Consider the following 23,845-nt stretch of genomic DNA (forward strand, 5'->3'; position numbering starts at 1 on the left):
CATAAACATTGAGCCGTATTTCCTGTCAGAAATAACTAAAATTCAAAACAATTTGATATTTTATACTAAAAAGAATAGGCATTTTGCTTTTTTCAGTATTTCTATCTTAATGTTCATTATTTTCGTATTTATACTCATTTTGGTTTTGTTTACTTACATATTTTACTGCTTTATTGCATTTTTAAAACCATGCAACTACAGAAAAGGGAAAGGTATAGTTTTGATTATAATAGCGCATCCTGATGATGAATGCATGTTCTTCGGTCCTACAATTTTAAATCTTTTGCGAGATGAATGCGAGGTCTACCTTCTTTGTCTTTCTGCAGGTGATTATTTTCTACATTAATTTAAGTATATTTTTAATGCAACATCCACTCGTTTTTTTTTAGCGAATTATAAATTACTTTACAAATGGTATGCTTCTCTCTCTCTCTCTCTCTCTCTTTTTTTTTTTTTTTTGCATTTACGGGTGCATGCAAGCAAAGTTCCCTTGCTAGGTTGACTTTTCTTTAGATGATTGGTTCCAATTTAACTGCATCTACATGCATGAAGATTCTGATAAAAAATGCCAACAAACTAACAAATGTGGAACCAAAAATCTTTGTACTAACAGAGGGAAGGGAAGCATATGTACACTAAAGTGATAAAGTAGGATAAAAGGATGGATGGTATTGTAATTTGAAAGTCATCCGAGTCAAGTGTGTGGTATTGGAATTTTAGAAAGTTTTTAAACTTTCATTAAAATTAGAGACATACCGAGTACTCGGTAACTACTTGGTACTCGGCCAATTTGCTGAGTACTCAGTACTCAGTCAAATTTTGATCAGATACTCGGCCAATACCGAGTAGTTGTAAAAAATGGAATATAAAGGAGTCAACCATATAATATACTGCAATCATTTAAAATTCAAATTTACAAGTCAAATTTAAATTTCGAGAAAAATGAAGTTTGTTATGCTTCAATGGAGTAAATCCTTTCAATGTCCGCAAAGTTAATAAAACTTATTTATTAAAAATGGAGCAGTGTAAGAAATATGAAATTTTTATATTATTATGTTTGGCGGACTAGAACCAGGGGCATGAACAGGGGGGACGACGACACCTGTTGGCCCGAGCCTGTAGGGGGCCCAATATTTTTTTAACTAGGCATGAAATATAGAGTAAACAATATGGAGGGGGCCCCGGAAAAGTCATTTATGACGGGCCCCAAAATTTCTGTGCACACCCCTGACTAGAACTAAAATAGATTGATATAATTTGTTTTAATTCCAACTTGATTAATCATACTTATTATTTATTTGTTTATTTTTAATTTTAAAAATTAACATTTTTATAAAAGTTTTGACACAAACAAAATCTTTTACATAATGCGTAATTAAATTTCAGCAGGAATTTTGTTTTAAAAACTATTATATGGATATGGAGGTCTATAATACTATTCCAATAAGTTCGAAATTCGTCACGTGTGTGTCGGTGGTTCTTCTTAAAACATAATTGGAACTCGGTACGGTACTTCGCCGAGTAGTGAAAGGCTGAGTACTTGGTACTCGGCCAAAGTGCTACTCGGTGCGTCTCTAATTAAAATAGTTTCTGCAGAAAAATATAACATGGTAACGAGAAATTAAACAACTCAATTTTGTTATTATTAACTCAGAATAATGGTAAATAAAAATGGTTCAGAGTAAAGAAAATATCAGAATCACAAAAAGGAGTCCTTAACCCGCGAAAACGCACATTACTCGGACAAACAGGAGAGCACGCAAGGCAAGGGGGTGTCCTGCACCCCAGTGGAGATTTTTCAATAATTTACATGGCAAAAATACCTTTCCACTGATTTTGTTTTACATTCTTATGCTAAACAAAATTATTATTTTAAACTGTGCAAAGCAACCTATTTAATGAGTCATTTTTGCCAAATCAATGTCAAAATTTTATATTTATTACACATAATTACTTAAATTAATTGATGTAATCGGCACACATTCCATGAGAATGTTTGTCGCAAAATTTTTTAAGCATTTCAAACAAAAAGTTTTTGTTTATTCTTCTTACTATCACAGCAGCACTTCAGCAGCAAGGTAACATTTTTATGACAACTTTTTTTTTTTTTTTTGGAACTGGCTCTGAACTTGAAAAATTACTTCTAAAATTTTCTTTATGTTTGATGCCTGACATTGCTCTCTTATCCATTTGGTTCTTGACAAGCTGGATTTCCAAGTCTTTAGTGAATGGTGTCCTCTTTTTAAATTTTATTTGAGGATCTTTGATTGATAGCAACAAATTTCTTAAGTTGATTGTAGCTACATTTAGGAGAGACAAAAATTCCACCAGTGGTAATCTATTTGAAATCCCTGCTGTAGAATATGCAGCAGAGATCGAGTAAAATTACATCTAATATTTTGAATGTAAGTATTAGTAGATTACAAAATCCAGAATGTCTTTGCCAAATAATTTCACGATTTTGAATGTGTTGAAATATTCCTTGCATGATTTGTATTTCCCAAAAATTTCTAAATAATGTTCTTTTCTGGTGTTCTTATGTTAGAACAAAATTTGTTTTCATACCTTTTGTTTGACCATCTTTTCCGGTGAAAAAAATTCATTTTTATGTCAAGAACTTTGTCATCATCAGCTAAATCTTCAGTTTCGATATCAGAATTATGGTGACTATGATTTATCATTATTGTTAGTCTCCTCAGTAGATTTATTTATAGATTCATCATCTGTGGAAACTTTATCCAACAGCCTTTGCAAATGCCATTTGCCTTTGCAGCCTTGCCAAAATATGCAAGGGGTGCTTTACACTACATATAAGGAATTCCGGGAAACCGCTTCAAGAATAACTCATATTAAACATACCTCCCGTTAGCAAGGTACCTTTCAACCAGCTACACCGGGTTTGATCCATTTTAAAATACGGGAACTTGTACATTTGGAGCAATAAAGTTATGTGGGTTGTAAAAAAACACCCCCTTGCGGGTTAACAGAAATTTTAACCTCAAGAAGACTGCTTTCATCTAAGAAATTAGGGAATAAATTATTGATGTTGATTCAGAACAAGAACTAGTATTGCAATAAATCGTAACCACAGAAACAAAGCCTTTAAATAAATTGCAATCACAAAAACAAAACCTTTCAGTGTGAACCTTAATGAAATTTACATCAACTTTTTAGAACCTCTTAAGTGTTAACTTTTTAAAACTTATTAAGTGTCAATAAAAATCAAATCAATTTGGTTTTATGAACCAGAAGAAAAGGTATTTTATGGTGTTTTCTGAACTTTTAGTTTTTTGTTTATTAACTTTTAAATCCACAACTTTGCATTCACTTTTAAAGAGATCTTGATTTCTATTTTATTTTAGACTAAATGTTGATTTTGATAACAACTTGTTTTAGGTGGTTTTTATAACAAAAGTAAAGAAAGAAAAAAAGAGCTGAGAGAAAGTTGTAAGTTACTTGGAATTCCAGCAGGAAATGTTGTAATAATTGAACATAGGTTTGTATCCATTTTGGTTCGTAACACTTATTTAACTTCAAAAACTGTCTAATTTATTTTCTAAGGTATATATCATTGTGATTGTGTTCAATTGCAAATTTGTTGTGTCTCTTTAAGCTCTGATTTAAAAAATAACCAGAACATACTTCTATTAATGTTCAAAGATAATTCAGTAGCATGAACAGCAAAAAGAAAAAAAACATTTTTGTCTGATTAAATTTAAATTCAAGATTTTGTGCTTTGTTTGCAAATAGTGATTTTTTTATGTTTTTAACTTTTTGATCAAAGGTAAACATTTTAAATAGGTAATTATTGAAACTAAAAACCCTATGTTTGCATAATCTACCGTGTATAAGTTGTGAGCTGTATTTTTTGGTTTGGTAAAACACTGAATACAATAGAAAAAGATATCTAATTTTCTAAAAAAAAAAAAAGGTTTCATTTAATTATTCATAATGTTCATCATAATATTCCAATGTTCATCTACATATTCCCTAAATAAATTAATATCTAAAATCATTGAAAGCTATTTTTTATAAAATTGTTTTAAATGCTATATGTTCTGCAAAACTGTATTGTGTGGAAATTGTTTAATTCTTTATGTGTAAAAACTGAAATTAAGTAAATTTTATGTTTTTATTTTTGAAATTCAGGGCTGTCCATAAATGATGTCACAATTTTTTTCAATACTTTGACCCTCCTCCGCCTTTCTCACAAACTCACACTTCACCTTACTCCCTCCACCCTTTGTCACACTATTTTTCATAAACATATTCTTACAATAAATGTGTGATGTCACACCTTGCTCTTACTTTCTCTCTCTCCACTTTGTCACAATTTCATGAACCCCCTCAACGTATGACATCATTTCTAGAGCCCTTAAGATTTTTTTTTTAGAAATATTATTGAAATATTTAATTACAGCAAATTACCTGACAATCCGAATTCTGCTTGGAGTCCAAGGAAAGTTGCCCAAATCATTTTAAAATATGTTATACAACTCTCTGTGAACATTGTAAGTTATTTTTTATGCCTTGATAACTATTTGAAATGTACTCAAAAATGTTAGAGAGTTTTAATTAATATACAGTTGGCTCTCTATTTAACGACTTTCAAGGGACTGCAAAAAATCGTCCTTAAGTAGAATGTATCCTTAAATGTTTCTAAAACTAGTAGAGCATTCGGGACCGTGAAAAGTTGTCTTTAAATAGAGAATGTTGCTAAATAGAGAGTCGTTAAACAGAGATTCAAGTGTATACTTGAATAATGTGCAACATTTTAAGAAATATTCCTCCTTTATTTTTAAACCACTGCATGTGCTTTTTGAGGTAACACATGTATAGTGTATGTTCTTACAACATTTTCACAAGTTGTTTTTGCTTTGACATAAACAAAAAACTCTCAAGGTGCACTAAATAGGGGGGGGGGGAGGCACCATCTAGTTTTGGATCTTAATCCATTAACACACACACACACAAGCAAAAAAAAAAAACCTCGTGTGTTATGTTATGTCTCTAGACTGCAAACTGGATCATTGTAGGTCAATCACAGTCAAAATATTTCTAATTAAAAAAACAGTAATAATACTAATAAGATTATGTAATTTGTAAACTAAAATAGCTTGCATCTTTTTTCTTACTTATTTCATTTGAAATAGTGTCAGAAGGTGTTTCAAGACTTGGAAGGGTCAAGCAACCAACCCTTGCAAAGCATTTGCATTGTACTCTTTTGCAAAAGAAAAAAAACCTGCAAACTCCAATTAATTTTAGTAAACACTTCATCATTGTTGAGCCCCCAAAACCCATTGTGTGTCTTAGATCCCATTTTTCACTTTTTTGTTGATTCAGATGAATTTTATGATTCATATTGGTCTTGAAAACCCATTATGTGTATGTTGATTCTGTGACTTAATCCTGCTGTGAAATATCATGCCAAAATATTATAAATTTCATTACATCAGTGATTTTCAACCTGTGGTCTGCAAACAGCTTGTGAAAATTAATCAGTATCATTCAAGGGTGCCCATATAGGGGGGTAAGGGGGGCTCAAGCCCCCCCCCTAGAAATTAGAACTTTCTTGCTTTTAGTACTATTTTTTTTGCAAAAATGTAAAATCATTTCTTCTCCAGCCATTGATGAATAATTTATCAAAAACTAGCTGTATCCGACGCGCGTTTCTACGCCAACAAAAAAATACATCATTATACTGATTTTCATGACAATCGGTTGAACGGGGCAGAAGTTGCTACTCTGCAGTGCCACTTGGTGGCGAGTGGCTTCAATGAGCATATTATACACCTTCTCCATGGAAAAATACATATATATAGCAATTTTCATAATAATTGGTCCAGGCATCAAGTGAAGCCGTGACTATACTCAAATTTTGCACTCACGCAGTTTGCAAAATCAATCAATCGCTAAAAATATCAAATAGAAAAAGTTTTAAATCCCCCCGTTGCATGAAAAGCCATAAAACAATAAAGAAAGAATCAAACTCAAGAAAAATGACAACAGCTAACTTCTTATCAATGAGATCTTTCACGCGAATTAATTTCTGCAGCCGATAATTTTATTCGTATTTATCCAATGGATTGTGACTTAAATTCGAATCAAAAAGGAACTATCGATCAGATTTTTTTCGAACTGGTCTATAAACATTCCCAGTACCAAAAATAACAAACGGTGAAAGTTTCAGTCAAATCTGCCGGGTAGTTTTTGAGTTCATGGATGACATACAGACAAACATTCATTTTTATATATATAGATGACAAACTTGTCTAATTTGTAATGAAATCAGTGTTTATGGGGAAAATATCTGAGCCCCCCCCCCCTTAAAATTTTGAATATGGGAGCCCATAGTATCTTTTTTACAGTTGTAATTAAATTTTTCAAAGAAAACTTTTGGATTCATCTCATTTCACTTAATATACAGTTGGCTCTCTGTTTAACGACTTTCAAGGGACCACAAAAAATTGTTCTTAAGTAGAAAGTGTCCTTAAATAGAATGCTTTAACACTATAGTGGACCATCTGGGACTGTGAAAACCCATCGTTAAATAGAGAAAGTCGTTAACTAGAGTGTCGTTAAACAGAGAGCCAACTGTAATTGTTGTGAAAATGATATTTCTATTGTATGTGGTCCGCTTTGGATTCAGAAGGGTACCAACACGTTTTTAGTAGTGAAAAGGTTGAGAACCACTGCATTACATTAAGCACTATGAAACTAAAATTGGAACTATATTTCAAGTTAAGAAAATTCTAACCAATAATGTTTTTCCTTAGTTGGGAATAGTTTTTGGAGGTGTAATGTCGATATCTTATGTCTTATGATTTGATGACACTCTGACGTTAGCAAGAATTAAATTTGTGTACATCAACACTTCCCAAGTAATTTTAAATTATTTTAACCATAGGTTTCAAATAAAATTTGGTTTTTAAGAAAAGGTAGTATATCACACAGATGATGCTACCACATTGAAGTTTGGATACCACAGTGCATCTAATTATTTATTGAAATTGTTATGATATAATCTGACAAGCTGAGAAATGTCTTGTTTGATTGAAAATGTGACCAAACCAGTAATCATTTACAGAATAAGTTTTTAAATAGACCTTTCTTACTGTAGATTGTAACATTTGATGAAAAAGGAGTCAGTGGACATTTAAATCATGTTGCTCTGAATAAAGGTCTAAGGTAATTCATTAAACACTTCATTATTTTTCTTGAAACTATTCATTTCTATATTGATTCATTATATTTTAAAATGGCTTTGTTGCTCAATACATCTCATTAATTACCCTTGTATTTAATTCTTATTAATTATGCAATGTATTAATTAGTCAATTATGTTATGTTGCATTAATACAACCAAAGTAATTTCTAAACTAAATCATTCTTTGAAGTTATAAAAAAACTGATAAGCAAAACCTTGAAGTAGTTCGTTCTTAGGTGATACATAGCTGTGATGTATAATAAAAGTAAACAGACTCTACTTAATGCGTTCGTGGCTAATGTTATTAGGAGATTATTGTTATCAAAAAATTTATTTTTTAAATGTTATTTTAACTCAGTTTGTGTGGTAATAACTAAACTACCTAACTAATTATAGTTATTTCACAACTGTGATAGTGAAAACCTACTTGCACATTAAAAAAAATAGTAGGGGAAGCTGTGCTGTACAAATGGACGGTTGTACCTACGGACGTTGGTTGGGAAATTCCGTGTATGGTCAAGACAGATTCTAATTGGGGTTCAACGTGTGTGTCACAACCATAGACTAATAATAAGAGTAGACTGAGCTTTCTCATTCTTCCTGATGAAGAAAATTGGTTCATAGATGTATCACGTGACTAGTGGAAGGGCTTGGCGAAGACTTTGGCAGCATGGTTGCTAAATGGCAGAATTATCTATAGTTTGGCACTCAATATTTACAGGGATAGAAGTGACATTTGCCAACAAAAATATAGGAAAATATAGGAATTTTAGGAAAAAATATAGGAATTCGATGGAAAATATAGGAGTTTTCTGAAAACAATATAGGGATTTTTCGAAATAATATAGGAACATTTTGAAAAAAAAAGGATATACAGGAATTTTTATAACAAGGCTAGCCAGTACGACATTTTTTTTTTCAAAATGCAACATTACTATTCGATTAAAAACATGTAATAACACTCCTACCTGACATAAGTGCAATACATACGCATAAATATGTCTAAAAATACACACAAAATCAATTTTACAAAAAGAAAAAGGGCGTAAAACTTTAATTTGTACTAAATAACATATTAAGGCGTTCTTTAAAAATAAAAAAATTAGACGACATTTTTCGAAGGTATACACAAATCTTTCTTAAAATAATTGTATTACTAATCTCATTCTTGACTGTCTGTTGTGGTGTCGATAATCACTCTATACATAAGTTTCTTACTGAATATTCTTTCTAGTTTTACAAGTTCAAAATAATTTAAAAAAAAAACATAAATGAATGGTTTCTTTTGAAAACAGCAGCAACAGTAACAATACTTAAAATGTGCAATGAATTAAGTTTTAACAAAAAGACTACTACAAATGCCTTCTACTTTCAAATGCCTTTATTATAAAATCAGTTTATTTGAATCCAAATTAAGAACCTTCACATAATCAAGTTTGGAATTTTAAAACATATTTTCACAAGCAAAACACATGTTACATTGAAGTTAGAGCCTTTTGCGCAATTAAATTTTTGCATTGCATTTTGTACATGACTATTCTAGGATTCCTACTCTCATTCAAGAAAAGAATTCAAATACTTATTTACTATGTTGTAAATCTTGTGACAGCTCTTGAGCAGTGTTCCCTGCTAAGCAGTTTATGATAGCAGTTGTTTCCGTCCGAGCACAACCGTACTTTCTTTGCTACCTACAAGCCCGGGAACATATTTTTAATGAAAATTTTGCATGATCCGATACTGCCATGGGAAAGCTGCGCTCCAGAATGAAATTTGTGAATAAAAGTTCTGTTTTAATTATGTTATCACTTGACGATGCAGTAAAAGCCGAACTTAAAGTTTTATAAGTTGTTAAAACATGCAATTTATCTTTCCATGTGCTATGCTGAAATCAAAGTTACATGTCACACAGTAATATCAGGGGTCAATCCAGGTTTTATTTTTTGAGTCCCCATTTTGTGAAAAAACAAAATATTTCTGAATTTTCTTTATTTTTGTGAAAAAGAAATTATTGTGAATTTCCTTTTCTTTTCCGGAAAAAAAATTTTTAGGTAAAAATTAAAATTACTTGATGATTTGTAAGTTAAAATTTAAACGTATACGATTCTTTTTCTCAGAAAAATCTCTGATATGATACTTTTTGAGCATTTTTTTTCTGAAAATCCTGACTTTTCAACACCAAATTCGATCATAGTTGAAATCCACGATTTCCCATGACTTTCAAGGGCACCCAGAAAAATATATATTTGATTTAGAAGTATTTGGTCACAGGGTTCACATACCCTTAAGGGAGAAAAAAAATTCAAGCACTTCTAAAAATATTGCATGCAGGTTTCCCTTAATGCAAACATATAAATAGGTAATAATATAAAAAAAGGAAAACAAAATATCCTTTTCTACAACAAGAGACCTTTGATAAGAAAAAGATCTACTGTGTCGAAGGGTTTTCTGCAAATGTCTGAAAAGCTCGGTCATAAAGAGGAGCAGTTCCCATGAGGTTTAATTTTGCAATCTTCACATTCAAAGAAGTATAATTTATAAAATCTGCAAGTCAAAAATTAAAAAAAAAAAAAAAAAAACACCTTTTAGGAATGCTTTTAACTTTTCTGGGAAGAAACCAATACACCTAAATTCAATGGAACAGCTAGACAGGAGATTGTTTCCAACATTGATAGTGGTTTATACACATATAAGGGCGGTTAGGATAAAAAAAACCACCCAGAAGGTAATTTCCGGTGGTACTATTAAGTTCAAAAGTACAATACGTCCGTTAATTATTTATAAGTATTCAAAGTATAAATCAATTATTCGTATGCATGTATAAGTTGTTCAGGAGTTAAAGCATTTCAACTGTCCTCAAGTAACTTTAAAAATTAGTCAGAAAGAAAACATTTAATGAAAGTCTCCAATCCAGTCTCCGTACCTCAAAATTCGCAAAAGCTGCTTAAGAAGTGATAAATATTCTGAATGTAATTTTGAGCCTGCTTTTACTGAAAACTTGTAATAGTCAATAAATGTACAAGTTCAGATTCACAGAGCCATATTTCCTAACTGAAAAGATTCACAAGAAGTTGACATACATAATGACAAAAAGTTTTTTTTATGAATTATTGTTGAAATTAGAATTTAAATTTAAAGAAGGGATATTATTCAGGTATGATTGCAATTTCATAAAAAAATAACCTGCAAGTTTCAAAGAGCTAATCCGGAGGGGGGATACTTTTTAAAACTAAGACGCCTTTTACTTAAATATACATGTGTACAACAATTACTTTTGATATACATACAATTTATTTCTTATGTTAAAATAATTTATGAAGTCAAAATATTATACAGATAAATACCAGGCCCAGTGCCTGTTGATAACCAGCAACAGGCAGCTAGGCTAGTCAATTTATTGAACCCCAATGAAGATCAATGACCCTCCTTAAGCTATCTACCCCTTTACTGATTACAGCCTATTCTGGTAAGCTCTTCTAAGTGTCCACAACCCAACAAAAGTAGTAATTTTGAACATTTGAGGTAAAGAGGGAAAATTGGAAGTAGGTAGGTGAAAGCATAACAAACACTACTGGATTTCCAGTGAAAAATCAAAACACAATTACCCCTGTTATGTACCTTAATTATTTTAACAGACATAAAGAAAATGATGTTCTTATAAATTCAGCTTTACAAAATTGTATAGCTCAACTTTATCTTTAAAATACAAACTTTAAGATAAATGTTAGGTGCTCAGTGCATTAAATTTAAAATTTTTTCAAAAAATCTGTAATAACCAAGAATTAGCTAATGATAAATAAAAATTAAAATTGCAAAATTAAATAAGTATATATGTAATTAAACAAAATAAAAGTAATTAGTTTTTTAGTTATTAAAAAAATAGTATAAAACAAGCTAATCTGATGTAGCATGTGTCAAAATAATTTTTAACTGCAAAAAGAAAATATTTACAAGATGCTGAAGGGTTGAAACCTCAAACAAGGGAAGCGAATTTTTGTGACTTAAGTTCAATTTTGGCATGTTTCTCATAAAATAAATTCATTTATTTTTTACTAAAATTAAACATAAAATATGCTAATCTAAGGTAGCATATATATGAAAATTACATCTGATTAGCCAAAATGTTTAAATATTTGCAAGATGCAAAAAGATTTGAAATTTCAAACATGAGAAGCAATTTTCTGTAAATTCTGAGTAAGTTCAATGTTGGCATGTTTTCCATAAAATAAATTTATTAATTTTTTACTAAAAATAAACATAAAATATGCTAATCTGAGGTAGCATATGCGAAAATAACATTCGATTCGCCAAAATATTTAAATATTAGCAGGAGGCAAAAAGCATTGAAATTTCAAAAAAAAAAAAAAAAATCCTCAAAATCCGGGTAAGTTCAATGTTGTTATGGTTTCCAAAATAATTCCTGTTTTAGACATCGAAATAAATTAAAAAATAAACTAACCTGAGGTATCATATGTCAAAATAGCATCCAATTGGGAAAAAAAAAAATCAAAATATTTACAAGATGCAAAAGGATTGAAATCCCAAACACAGAAGCAATTTTTCGCGATGTTTCAAATAGAACGCATATTCAAAAAATTGCACTAGTAAAATACTTTCTTAAAAGTTTTAAGCACAATCAAATGATTTTTGAAAGAATTTAAGCACTAAGAAACTTTTTCGAAGTTTTAAAGCTTTTTCAATGTTTTCAAGTAAATAAAAGAATGAACTTTTTTTTTCAAGCACTTCCAGCTGAAATATTAGTGACTAATTCCACCTTGGTATAAAATAAACCAGACCTAAAAATCTTAGTAGCCACCACTGTCACCAAGTTTTTAAGTACAAAAAGTGAAAGAAAGGGGGGGGGGGAGTCAATTTTTACTACTTTCAGAAAAAAAAATAAATAGAACCTTGCACTTGTTTACAAAAAACATGCTTTTTGGAAAATGTAAGTTTCAATAGGTTTTTGAATTATTTCAAAATAAATAAATGAGAAGTCGGCAAGAAACTGCATTTTAGATTAAAAATTTTTTTTAAGTTCACAGCAAAATCTCCAAAACAATGAGGATCAAATGCAATTGAGCAAATAAAATTTCACTTTTCAAAAAACTAATTAATTAAAAGAAAAAAAACATGATTTATGACACCACTATGTTAGTTTCAATAGTTTGCTTTGAGATAAGCATCTAAAATTCTGTTTATGGAAATTTAGGCATTTAATAGTCTTGTATACTTCGATCTTGAGAATGACCAAACATGGCGACTACGCGAAAAATTTACGGTAATAGATTTTTGAATTTGATGCATAAAAGTAATTGTAAGTAATTAAAAATTGCAATTCAAATGAAATAGTCATTTTTCAGCACATTTAGGTCTAAAGCGATGAAGATAAAATAATATTCTGAAGGTAAAATTTTAAAGATAAAAATTTGGATTTTTCAAGAAAACAATTGTTATCCATAAAAGTAAAAGAAATTCTGGCACATTTAGCAGTATTTTCAATAGTTTTCATAGCAATTAACTTCCAATTCCGTTTTTGAAAACTTAGACACTTAAAAGTCTTGTCTACTTCCATCTAGGGAATGACCAAAAATGGCGACTATACCGATCCAGATTTTAACTACTAGTATATAAAAAAATTAAAAAAAAATCCTCATAAAACAACAATTTAGTGGAAATGCTATAGTTTTAGGCACATTAGGGACCAAAGCAATGAGGATAAGATGAAATTTTAAATATTAAGTTTTTCATTTCTCTAGAAAACATTAAAATAATAATTAAAAAAAAAAGATTTGCAGCACATTTTGCGTTATTTTCATTAGTTTGCAGTAAATAAATATCCAATTGTGCTTTGTTCTTATAAACTTAGACACTTAAGCATCTTGTCTGACTCCATCGCGAGAATGACCAAATATGGCGACTAAGTTTCACTGGTCCGGAGGTACGGTTTGCTTTCCGGTTGAACAAAAAATGATCGTTCCTGTTTGACCCTGTTTCTTGTTTCGTATATTTATTTTATGATGTGAAATTTTGTGAATGAGCTGCTTTTGAGATGTAGAAATTTGGGAATGGGGCCGCTTTTACGATGCGGAATTCTGTGAAGGGGCCGCAAAGCGTACCCAATTTGGGTCTGGATTGACCCCAAAGTATGCATGTTTTTTTGACTTCCTCGATTCCTTTAAAATCGGGAACAGCTTTGCGTATTCTTTTTCGTAAACAAACTTGGTTGTGCGGTCTCTTCGGAGGCATTATTATTGCAACGAACGTTTAGTTAACACACGAACCTACATTCCGCACAATCGAAACCATAACAATCGAAATTGAGCTTACTCCACGAAGTTCCGTTAAAAAAAAAAGAAAAGAAAAATGGCGCGTGTGGAGACTTGAAACGGTAGTTAGCCGGCGAGTCCTTCCTAGAACGATGTCGTCAAAATCTACACAGCGCATGCGCTCATCACGATCGCACAAGTTTAACGAAGACTCGGGACTTGCGCAAGAGCTGAATGTGCGCAGAATTGAACTGCGCAGTCGAAAGTTTCGCGCTCCGCTCGGGAAGAAACACGGAAGGAAAGATAAAATGGCGCCTGCGCGGGGCTCGCGGAAAAGGCTGTAGCTAAAAGTCGGGGGAAAAGGAAAAAAAAAAAAAAATAGGAAGCGGAAACTGAAAATATAGGAATTATAGGAATTATAGGAACTTTTTCAGAAATATAGGAATATAGGAACGCTGCGATGCCTGTATTTATTTTAAGACGGATTTTTTTTCCCGATTGAAGAGATTGAACATTTTTTCTTTCAGTCATGATTTATTTGGGCATAGTTTTAGATGACAGTTTTCAATTACATTTATTTCATTTGAAACTGATCATTTTAATGAAAATTAGTTATTCACTTAAAATGAATATTCTGAACGATAGTCGTGTAGAAAAGTGTAAAAAAAATTATATGCGACGAGGTTTATATTTACAGTTGGTTTTTTTCACGGTTTTTTAGCAGGATAGGTTATTATTAGAGCCTCTTTTTTCTTTGATCTCCATTGAGCAGATTGAATAATAACTTTTTTTAAATGCTCTATTATTTTTACATTAATCTGTAGTTTAGTAAAAGGTTTTAAATTACTTTATTCTACTTATAAATAATTAGTTTAGTCGAAGTGAAATGTTCTAAAGCTTGTAATTTGTTTTAAGCGCGTACATAATTTATAAAAACAAATTTGTGCGAATTATTTAAAATACAACTTAAAAATAAATGAAGTTTACTTAATAGCGGTATTGAATTGGTATTAAAAAAATAAATTCGGGATAATACATTAACTAGGGGTGCCCATTCCCCTAATTGATATGATCCCCCCTTTCTAGAATGATAAAAAAAAATACCTAAACATGATTTTAGTGGTTCAGATGCACCAATACCTCCAAGGGCACCCCTTTATAGACAAAAACGTAGTAACACTAAATTAGCAAAAATTGCAGACCTTATGAGCAGGTTTTGCCAAATTTGACATAGAGTCCTTTGATGCTCAAGAATTCACAAAGGGTTTTTTCGCCTTCCCCCTCTCCAGAAGAACCTCCCTAAGAGGTTTTTGCCCCATAGCAGGAGGGGGGAGGGGGTACCGGAAAATAGATGAAACGGAATACGTATGCCTTTTAATGACATTGACTTAATTTTTGAAAGTTTTTAAAAACTCAAAAAAATAAAAAGATTTAAGTTTTGAGTCATGAAATTGCTTTTTCCTACGGGTTAAAGGGGGGTTTATACGTGTTTTTTTTTTTTATGATAATTTAAACCTGATTGCTGAACATGCGTCATATGACACAAGTTTAGTTTTTGAGGTAGACCGTACAACGCCGGGGAATGCAGCTAGTGTATTATAGAATATATACTACCAATATAAGCTTAAAGTAAATTTTACACGGTAAAATACTCAAAAAAAACTCTAAAAACTAAAGTATTTTATTTGAAAACTAATAACAATATGGAGAAAATATAACAAATAAATACAAGTTAAATTGTATTTTATGATGACAAATATAAAAACAGTAACTTCTCAAAACTACCACGAACAAATTACTCTGTGCGTAGACGATCAACTGGCTGTAGTTTCATCGGAAATGAATTCAGTAAATAAACACTTCTAACAGGACAAATGTATAGAAGATTTAAATCGTTGTACAAAATGTAATATCCAAATGAGACAAAGATGTAACGATTATAGAAAATAACAAACTTGAAAGTTTTACGTATTTCAGAATGTACATTCTTCTTAGGTACAATAGTACAGCTTAATGCTTTATTTAAAATACATTTACATTAAAAAAGACTGCTCTATGAAGATAATCTTATAGAAAAAATGTAACGAATAATTCATTGATGGCAGTACAATGGAGAAGACAAGCAATATAACGTAACTGAAATTGCAAATGATGAAAGTATTAAAGTTTTCACATATTTGAATTCGATTTGCCGGCACTGGTCAGCATCATCAATAAACACATACATATTTGTGTGTGCGTGAAAGCAATTCAGTGCATGCAAGGTCTCAATATGTTAAATATCTACTTATGAATAAGTAGATAGATCAAACATACACATACTCGCATGTAAAGTAAAAATTATGAATTTTGAAACATAGATGTTCTTACAGAAAATATACAAGGAATTATTTAGTTGTAAGGTAATTTGGGAACTAATTAGTGTACTGTAATAATACAGTTAATACTAGTCAAATAAATTCTTATAATAAATTAAGAACATACATTGTGATGAAACATTTTACTTATATCCCGAACCCAAATTTTATACTGCTCTACTGCCCCTTAAACAATATAGCTTTTGTGTTAAGGCTTCGAATTTTACTAATTTGCAAATTTTGTGTCATTAGTTGTCCAACATGGTGTAGTCTAACACGAAAGAATTCAAACAAAATTGCTTTTATAAGCGAAATCTTGTGATTGTCCAATGCTGATCCTTCTAATATATGGCCTTGAAGAATTGGAAAGGTGTCCGTATCAAGCTCTTGCATAGCTTTAACAATTAGGAATTGCATAACAGATTTTCTTTTTAACCTCCCTGCAGCTTGGGCACTTCGGAATGTTCTTTCTGCTTTTTTTACAAATTTTAATTGTATCAGTAGATGGAGAAACTAAGCCCCCTCTATTTTTTCTCTGCAAGAGACTTCCAGCACAAACATTTCTGGCATTTATGGCTTCTAGACAAACGTCACAGCGTATTTTCTTATTTAATTTTCTGGCAACAAATCCTGCTATGTATGTAATTACATCAGTTATAAATTGATTTAACTTTAACGGGTTTCCTATGCAGGAATGATCTTCGAAGATTTGTGAAATAATCTTGATGTCAGTTATTTCTTCTTCTTGATTAAAATTTATTTGATTTACATAATAGTTCTTTGCAGAAGAAACATTTAAAATACTTGTATCATCCAGCATCATGCAATTTGCATTATCTGATGTTATAATGTGATGATGACATAATAGTCGAACATATGCTGCTTTGAATTGCTTAGCTGTTGGGTTATTATTGAATCCCTCTTTGCTTCTTATTGCGCTAAAAAACATTTCCAGGTGGTCTTGGGAAAATTTATAGGTCATAAGAAAATTTAATGGGGGGCTGCTCCCTTCACACAATGTGTTATAGATTTCTCTTAAGCTGTTTAAACAAATTAAAAATCCTATGAATCCTGTTTTCCATTTGCTGGATAGAATTGATTCTCCATTTTTTGATACTTTCAAATTTTTTATATAATTTTCAATTCTGTTAATGGCATTTAAAAATATATTCCTATTTTGGGGCTTCATTGGGGATTTTAGGCCTTTGCTCAAAAGATTTTTTGAATTTAATATATCAAACACATCATTAAATATAAGTAAAAATTTTACTGTTGCATCGCATCCTTGAAACTGTGGTAGTTTCAAGTCAGTTGACACATATTCTAGGGCATTAGCAACACTTGTACTAAAGACTTGAGCTGCTAATTTTACCTTCATTTTTTCCTTTTGCCATTCAATGTGACGGTTGGTCAACTTATTTGTTGCATGAAGACCATGTTCCCCTTAATATTTATGGAGTTCTTTGATATATCCCCAATTAACAATATTATTATCCCCATCATAAATTGAACCATGGCTTGCTAGTGTATTTCGCACTAATTTAAGCATATGAGATGGATCTAAAAATACATAAACATTGTTTTTTGTAACGGGGTGGGGAAATGCGGATTTAATTGAATTTGGATCAATGCTAGCACCCAGGTGGTTTACTGTACTTATGTTGCATCTCAGACCATCAAATGTCAGTGACATTACGGTTGTGCCTATTTCATGGAGTCTTCGAATGGACTCTTTAACTAAATTTGCTTTTTCATTTGCAGTTAGTCCATTAGTTAAAAAATAGCCAATGGGAATCTTCCAACTGCCATTTAATGCATTTGCCATGAAAACTAATGCCTCCGTAGCGTAGGGCAAATTATCATCATTTATTTCAACCCCCATATCTATGAAACCAGAAAACTTATCTCCATCCCATTCAACGTGTCTTCTAATGGCCATTTCGTCAAAAATGAGAGCGCATAATGCATTTTTTTTCTTAATTTTGCTTCTTCCACTTTTAAAGCAATTGCTCTGAAAGCTTCATTTGTAAAACCTGGGGCTCCATCGACGCATCTGTACCACTTCCTCAAAGTTGTTGGATGAGGAAGGTTACAATTAAACATTTTCCTTACGTAACTGTAAGCCTTCGCTGAGTAAAAATGTAAAGTTAATGCAAAGGCCCGTAATTCCTGATGATATCTCTCCTTTGAACGGTTACTCTTGACTCTTTGCAAAAGGTGTTTTGTAGAACTCGGCAATGATAGCTGGAAAAAAAAAAATCAATATGAACATTCATGCATTCAAAAGTTATTTAGTACTTCAAATAATCATTGTTCTTGAAAACATTTTAAAAATTAATTCATTTGCAACTCAGCTATTATACAAACATTGGCTTGATGTTTTATGACATGTTAGGCCATTGTCAACTTCATACGTTGGCGCTTTTATCATAAAAGTTAACACGAAGGGAAACAAAAAACTAAACTCATAAATAATCCCAATAATTCAAATAGTAAGACTTTACATCTTCGTGCTTCAGTTTCTTCAAGGGCCGTTCCATGTGACGAAACGGAACATTTGAAGTAGTTTTGTCACAAGATTTTGTTTCATAAATATAAATAATACAAGCTAGAAATTTTATTTTTTATATGAGTAGTAAAGATTTGTCATAAGAGCTATGTAGAATATAAAAAGTTAGTCACTTTGAAAAAAATATTTGAACAACATGCAATAAAATGCCCGTAATGGAACGGGACCCATCCGAATCCTGTTCCGTCACGGACGTTTTATTGCTTATTTATCAATTATTTTATTTCAAAAAGACACGTTAAATGTTCTGCGGAATTCTTATGACAAATCCTTACTGTTACTATCAAAAATAAAATTTCTAGCTTAATTTATTTGTATTTTTAGTATATACAGAAAACTATCCCGTTCCTCCGAATGGAATTGCCCTTAATTCATTGTTTCTTTAGAACAAATATGCATCAGCTCATTGTGATTTAGGAAAAAATATGGTTTTTTTTTTACTATCCTTGGAAATATAATCAAATGCGAGTTCCTTACATAACGATCAGTCGAAATGCTCAAAATCCGGGAATCTCCCGGTAAAACCAGTTCAGTTGGCAGATATGTAAGATGTTTAATTAAAAATATACAATATATCCTAAATAATTATAACTTAAATGTTAATCGCTGATGTAATACAAAATAGATTATTTTTCACTAAATTAATTGAACTAAAAATAAAAATTTCTTAAAAATGACAGTACTTTGCCACTGTTATGCAAAAGTTATAAAACTAACCTCCAGTATTTCTGAAGCTTTATCAGAAATCAATTTCTTCTGCTTAATTTCCAGCAAAACTTCCCTTAAAGAATTTACTTTTTTCTTTAGTTGCCTTGTATTTCTTTGCAATTTTATGACTTTTTTCGATACTCAACAGCTATGTTCTGCGCAAGACACAAAATTTTCTTTGCTTTAGTCGGTGATGCTAGATCTGCCTCTTCAAAATCGCCCAAATAAAATTTTCTTTTAAGGCATTGACTCCCGTCAGATGATGGTTCTGCCGATACTAGAAAGAAATGAAAAATAAAATATTTTAAAGGAAATTTTCAACAAGGTTTTTGTTATTACTTTTTTTATATATTTTCATATTTGAATTTGTAGAAAAAAGTACCAGTTTCACGATCCATTCCACGTTTTGGAGATTGTCTGGTAGAACAGTTTTTTTGTAAATAAGTTGGAAAGTCAAATATTGTGGGAACAGCATCAGGTTTGAGCCACGTTCCACCAAATTTCTCTGTGTCGAAGCAGTCCGGCTCGAAGTGCTTTGAACAAATTCTCAAGTACTCTGAGGGCTTGAAATTTTCCCGTTTCAGCTGGGTTTCCCACAGTTTTCTCCTTTCAGCATCTTTGGGAAAGCTTTAAAGAATAATAAATTATTTATATATTTTTTCTGCACACATAGTAAGTTTAAATAGTTCGACATCATATCAAAAGCAAAAAGAAAAAAAAAACCCTCTATATGAATGAAAAGTGTGTGTGATAGAAAGTATATAATCAGAAAGAGATATGTTCAGCAATAATGTTTACTTGATTTAACTTTTTTTTTTAGCTTATTCTTAATAGCATTTAATATATGCTTTCTTTAATGATTTACGCTAAATATGTTGAGGTCACAAAGTCCCCCAAGTTCCCATAGTAACACTAAAAAAATTCCGAAACGTTACTGATTATTTCCGTGGATTGTTGCAGTATTTCACCAATTTCCCCGCAAAATCAAGCATTTTTACAAAAAAGTTTCCTAAATTGCTTCAAGTTGCACGAACGCAGGCTCCTAAGTGGTGTGAAAAATACTTCTAGTTACCAGTTTAAAGATTAACTGAGTGTATTTATTAAGTGTGTCGTCTTTAATTCGGTTAAGGCCAATCCAGGTTCACAAGTTTCCAATGAGAGTGAATAAGTCTCTGGATAGCTGTAGCTTTGCAAGACAAGACTTGCAGGCGAGGTAGATGCCTAGTTACTACTTGCAACTCTGCCTTAGCGTTTTGGTCGTGGCTCCATTGAGACTACTAAAACTTTCTTAGTAACTGTGGAAGGTTATAATGAATTGTATTAAACCTACCGAATTTCCCTTGAAGGCTCTAAACTGGCTTTAACCGGTGAGATCTGCATAAGCTTCAGAAAGATTCAAGGATAATTTCAGGAAAGTTACTGGTTTTTTTTTTTTTTTGTGGAAAACTTTCTTGGTTTTTACAAGGTATGTTACTGGCAGAAATTGGGCACATCAGCTGCACATTATTTTCCAGGGACGTTTCTGAATCGTATTTACAGTATAACCTACTTAGAAATCCGTCACTGTAGTAAAATAAGCATTGAATTATTTTCCCACTTTACTTTCTTAACTCAATATGATAGAATTAAGTTGTACTCTCAAAACGAGTTTGATACTATTTGAAATTTTCCAAACAACGTCAAAGCATTATTAACGAATGTGCATCAAGAATGGAGTGCTTTACTAATAGGCACCAAATTTGACAATCTCGGAAATTTTACAATTTTAACATAAAAATGAATGCGAATTATTCAAAGATAATTGTTTACATAGAAGAGAATATGAAATACCAAGGTTGTTTTCAGGATAAAAAGGAAAAAAGTGTCATCTTTCAAATTGGCGAAAAAAAAAAAGAAATGTAGCTAACATTAAAACTAATTTGCTCAGTGCTAACACTTAAAAACATTTTCAAACTGCATTTTACTTCTCAGAGAAAAAATACTTCATGAAGCCAGCAAAATAGTGTATAAAAACGTATTCTTATGTATTTGACTGATAGAACTTAATATTTAATAAAAATAGTTACAAATTCCTTAGCGAAACATACGGCACAAATAAAAAAAAGTACTAGAAATTTAAGTAAAATGTAGTATTAATAATACTGCTTACCTGTGAAATGTTACTGCTCCTCCTTTTTTAAATTTCTCTGTGCAAAGAAACGCACAGCAGGAATGAACCTTTTTTTTTTTTTTTTTTTTTTGGAAAGAAGAAATTCACCTAGCGCTGGGAAAATATGATTTCTTTGAATTCCATGATATTAAAGAAATCGTCTGCTACGATCAACGCCCGCTGTTGCTAGGATATCCACCAGTCACGTGGTTTGGTTTATGAGCAGCAAAAGGGTTGCCATAGCTCGGTCTACTCTTATTATTAGTCTATGGTCACAACCCTCTCCAGTATCCCAGGAAGTTTCAACGCCATCAAACGAACATTTAAAATTATATCACTTTTTTTCAGTTTTAGTAGGATCTAAGTAAAAAAACATGAGCAATTTTTTTTTTGTCCGTCGTGGATTGTATTATTCATTTTTGTTGTAGATATCATGATTCCCTATATTTAGAAGGTTTTGTTTCTGATTTTCAATGTTGTAAAACTGTGGTCCTTTCGATGTGACTGGCTTGAAAAACCGAAATGGCGTACATTTGTACCCAAGGATACATAACCATGTGTACCCACGGACGGCAATTTTTAGTCTCCTTGGTCACACTTGAGTCTTCTTACAATGTGAAGCACCTTAAAATGGTGCCTTGTCATCAACGTTTGAAATTTGCTTTCAACAATTATGATGAATTTGAAGTTGGGCTTGAAGATATAGTGTTGAAGTAACCACCATCTGTTGTAGGATCTACAGACTGTCAATTTCACCTGTTTTCATTTGAAGTCTACTTTTCTCGATTTTTGTTGGTTTAATCTAAACTGCGTTTTTTGTAATGGGTTAATTTTGGTTAAAGGTTTCAATTTGCTTATAAATTGAAGTTATTATGTAGGTACATAGAGAGCCATACTATCATGAATCTAGTTATTTTTTGTTTAAAAACATTAATTATTCATAACATAGTTACCTCTCTTAAGAGTAATAACTTTTTTAAAGAGTTCACTGATGTTAAAAATTAAGGAAAATTAAAAAAAGGGAAAACACCTTCAATTATTTTTCAAAGTTTAATTTCTGTTGGATGTTTGTAGTATTTCAATATAAAAAGGCTTATGAAAATGTATTTAGTATAATTGAGTTCCTCAGACCTATTTATATATTATATTTTTATATGTCCATGGGTACAAAGGCACTTGTCCACGGGGTGTTGTACCCACAGACAAAAAAGATGGTTTTTAAGAAATTTTTTTGAAGTTGAAAGCTTTGAGATTTTCACCTGACAAAAATAGCCAAATCAGTTGATAAGTTGTAGATTCTGCCAGAAATTTTTTTCCAATTGATTATCCATTCCCAGAGACCAGCAAAAATTAATAAGTAAATTTTTTCCATGGATACAGCAGCTTCCCCTACTACCTCAGAGCAATAGTAGGACATCTAATCCCAGAAATAACAGTAAGATGTCCTACTGTTGCTCTGAGGCAACGATATGTGCTCTGGCCCGCAAAGTTTATTTTCATACGAGATGAGGCAGTTGGGGTTGGCAGTTTTTTAATTAAATATTATTTTTCTATATTTTTTGTTTAAGAATCGCTAAAAGTAATTCATTATTATACATTGAGTAAAATGCATGCATTTCTTATTAAATTCATGTTGTATATAACTTTCTTGTTAAACTTATGAATCACTTGATGGACAATTCTTTTTTTTCTTGCAGTTTTTTAAACTCAGAAAGATTATTACCTTTAGGTATAGTATAATATTCATATAGAGAAACTGATCACTTTATTATTTTTCACTCAATCTATCTATTATACTAACTTTCTTTGCTTTCTGTCAATTCTTTTACTTTTGACATGCAATCTTAAAATAGTTGTTCAGTTATTTATATTTTTCAGTATTTTATGTTTTTTTTTTCTGTCAATGTCAGTTTTCTAAGGATTTCTTAAAAGTCTTATGCAAAAGAATTTACAAGATTTTTTTTTCTCTTCAGATTGTGAAGTTTTGGAGTTAAAAACAGTATCATTAATTCAGAAATATCTGTCCTTTTTATCTGTGCCTTTAAGTGTTCTCCACGAAAAGTGTTATTTTATTTCAAATCGATCAGAAACAAAAATAATACAAGTAAGTGTGAATTCTCTGTTAACTAAATATTGCTTCGAAAATTAAATAACCAACACAAAATGGTTAACAATTAAAATTCTTTTTTTTCAGGAATGTATGAGAGCTCATAAGTCCCAATATGTATGGTTTAGAAAATTGTACATAATATTTTCCTGCTATGTTTATATTAACCAGTACATACATTTTAATTTTAGTGAGGAGAAATGTAAAAATCAATAAATTTTACAAAACATTTTACAACGCACAATATGTAAGTCAATTGATAAATAAAAAACATAAATAAAATGTTTGTTTGTGTTCTTTTCTGAAAGAAAAACAATGACATGCATGACTGAGAATGTGCAAAAATAAAATACCTAGAGATAAAATTACAATAACTTGTTCGTAAAAACTTCTTACAATATGGTGTAGCATACAGTTTGCAACTATATGGTATCACTGTGTATATACATATAAAAAAAAAAGCTTGATTTTTTTTTTTCAGAAGT

General features: G+C 31.1%; 1 protein-coding gene across 1 annotated transcript; it reads left to right on the forward strand.

Annotated features, from left to right (window-relative positions):
- On the forward strand, window positions 1-23,612 carry LOC129233220 (N-acetylglucosaminyl-phosphatidylinositol de-N-acetylase-like). The gene is made up of 7 exons (XM_054867277.1): window positions 1-326; window positions 3,397-3,496; window positions 4,421-4,511; window positions 7,121-7,188; window positions 22,951-22,982; window positions 23,227-23,357; window positions 23,448-23,612. The coding sequence occupies exons 1-7, from the start codon at window positions 110-112 to the stop codon at window positions 23,574-23,576; spliced, it is 768 nt and encodes a 255-aa protein (XP_054723252.1). The 5' UTR covers window positions 1-109; the 3' UTR covers window positions 23,577-23,612.
- The last annotated feature ends 233 nt before the right edge of the window (window positions 23,613-23,845 follow it).

This window comes from Uloborus diversus, unplaced genomic scaffold (genome assembly GCF_026930045.1).
Source record: "Uloborus diversus isolate 005 unplaced genomic scaffold, Udiv.v.3.1 scaffold_257, whole genome shotgun sequence".
Taxonomy (NCBI): Eukaryota; Metazoa; Arthropoda; class Arachnida; order Araneae; family Uloboridae; genus Uloborus; species Uloborus diversus.

Bases quoted from the DNA above. Each gene is read 5' to 3' on its own strand.
- LOC129233220 (XM_054867277.1), top strand. From the start codon at position 110: ATGTTCATTATTTTCGTATTTATACTCATTTTGGTTTTGTTTACTTAC. The intron at 4,512-7,120 runs GTAAGTTATTTT...TTCTTACTGTAG, and splicing joins TACAACTCTCTGTGAACATT to ATTGTAACATTTGATGAAAA. The intron at 22,983-23,226 runs GTATAGTATAAT...TTTTCTCTTCAG, and splicing joins AGAAAGATTATTACCTTTAG to ATTGTGAAGTTTTGGAGTTA.